Source organism: Galeopterus variegatus, unplaced genomic scaffold (assembly GCF_000696425.1).
Source record: "Galeopterus variegatus unplaced genomic scaffold, G_variegatus-3.0.2 Scaffold1046, whole genome shotgun sequence".
NCBI lineage: Eukaryota > Metazoa > Chordata > Mammalia > Dermoptera > Cynocephalidae > Galeopterus > Galeopterus variegatus.
This window is the reverse complement of record NW_007727157.1, coordinates 398,596-400,594: the sequence shown is the minus strand read 5'-3', so window position 1 is coordinate 400,594 and position 1,999 is coordinate 398,596. Positions and strand designations below refer to the sequence as shown.

Genomic DNA, 1,999 nt, shown 5'->3' with positions numbered 1-1,999 from the left:
TCATTTCGCAACTTAAAATGACCCTTAACCACAGAGCTGATGTGCTGTTTAGTGTTCCTACATGCAAGAAAGCTGTAACATGTCTTATGAAAAAAAAAAAGTTTTAAATAAGCTTTGTTCAGGCATAAGTTATAATGCTGTTGGATATGAGCTAATGTTAATGAATCAATAATATACACCACATAAGGTGCCTTATAACAAGGTCATATATCGGTCATCTGATGAAAATGTTGTGGCCAGAGGTTCAAAAGTGCTATATTTCTCCTTGAGCAATGGTTCAGTATTTGCTAACTCAGACTCGTGACCACTTTACAGAACATAACTACTGTGAATCATGAGAATGAACCATATATACATGTGTATAAAGCATATAATTTAAAAACGTTTGGCCAGACTCACTGGACCATGCCAAAACTTGACTAGGAATCAATGAGCCTCAAGATAAATGACTCCTATAGCTTCAGTTCAGTGGATGGGCACATGTGGTAAGAAAGTTAAAGGTTGGGGCTTGACCTTGGTCCACATGGGCCACGACTCTAATGACCATGCTGCCTGCATTTGTTGGACTGTCCCCATTTCAGATAGTTTGCTCTATGATCCAAGACACTTCCTGAGTTTGAGTCTGGAAAGCATGGTCACTGGCTACTAGCCACATGGTGGAACCAGTGAGCACACGCGAGGTAGCACCGTCATCCAGAGTGCTAGGTGATAAAGGAATTCATACCACGCATGTTTATTACAAGGGTGTACACCGGAAGAGAGTCAAGAAGAACATACACACCCACATATTAACGTGGTAGGCTCTTACATGATCGCTTTTCCCTACTTTTGCATATCAGTATTTTTTCTGAGGCTTGTACACATTGATGTTTCCATATTTTAAAAAAAGAAAAAAATTCAATGAAACATAATAATTGGAATTACAGGATATTTTTATGACCTTATTTTGCCCTCGATTATATTTCTGATTTGTTACAATGATCATTTATTACTGTGTAGTTTAAAAATATTTAGATGGTGTTATGAGTGTGAGTGTTCAGAACCGTTTCTCTCGCCACCCAGGGTGGAGAAGGTTTGGATCACGTACAGACAGAACAATTATTGGGCCCTTACTATCTGCCAGGCACAATACACATTCCAGGCACCGTATCATTTAATCTTCTCAATGAAAGTTTCAGGATAGATACTTTAATATCCCTGTTTCACAGATGGGGAAACTGAGGTACAGAGATGCTAAATAACTTGCACAGGGCTGTGGCAGAACCAGAATTGAACCCAGTTCAGTCAGGCTCTCAAGTCCACACCCTTGGCCATCCTGTCCTCCTGCCCCCAATGTGTGCTCTCTCCCTCCTACTCTCCACTATCCCATGTCCCCTCCTGGCTGCTCCGTCTGGGCAGCCAGTGTGTGGTGAGCTCACCTCACTGTTGCTGTAGCGAGCGAGCTCAGAGATGAAGCGGATGTGGTCATCCCGGATCTGGACCATCTGCTCGCAGATGTTGTACTGGGGGCTGATGCTGCTCTGGGTGCACGTCCACCTGGTGGGTGGAAAATCACAAGTTGGGGCAGGGCCTGGCCTCTGGCACCTAGGTGGGACAGGCTCCTTCCATCACTAGCTGCTGCTGGTGCTCAGCCAACACGCCCGGCTCCCCTGGGTGGAACCAAAAGGCATCCCAGCCACTTCAGCAAGAGTGCCTGCTAAATACAATGCTGTGGGGACCATGAGCTAAGTAGAACAGGGAAGAGTGCTCCTCCTCCTCCTCCTCCTCGGGGTTGACTCCTCTAAGGCTCAATCACAAGCCTTTCCAGATACCTAGTCCACAATACTTACCAGTTATGGGGGAAGGGGAGGGGTGGGTCGCAGCCTCTCTAGGGCTACAAAGGGCTGGAATTTGAGCAAAGAAAAAGCAAAGTGGGCGGCCTCCCACAACCTATCTACCGACTGTGACACTAGCACTCTGCGGTTGGAGCTGGCTTTGGAGGGACTTTTAGGCTGGGACT

The 1,999-nt window shown here is 45.7% G+C and overlaps 1 protein-coding gene across 1 annotated transcript in view; it reads right to left on the bottom strand.

The window, feature by feature from the left end:
* Positions 1–1,999, bottom strand: part of CYFIP2 (cytoplasmic FMR1 interacting protein 2) — a gene marked incomplete at its 3' end in the record, with an annotated part of 81,385 nt that overhangs the window by 57,452 nt on the left and 21,934 nt on the right. Inside the window, exon 10 of the mRNA XM_008574430.1 lies at positions 1,419–1,536. Within this exon, the coding sequence (XP_008572652.1) occupies positions 1,419–1,536 (118 nt within the window). The remainder of the gene's footprint in view (positions 1–1,418; positions 1,537–1,999) is intronic.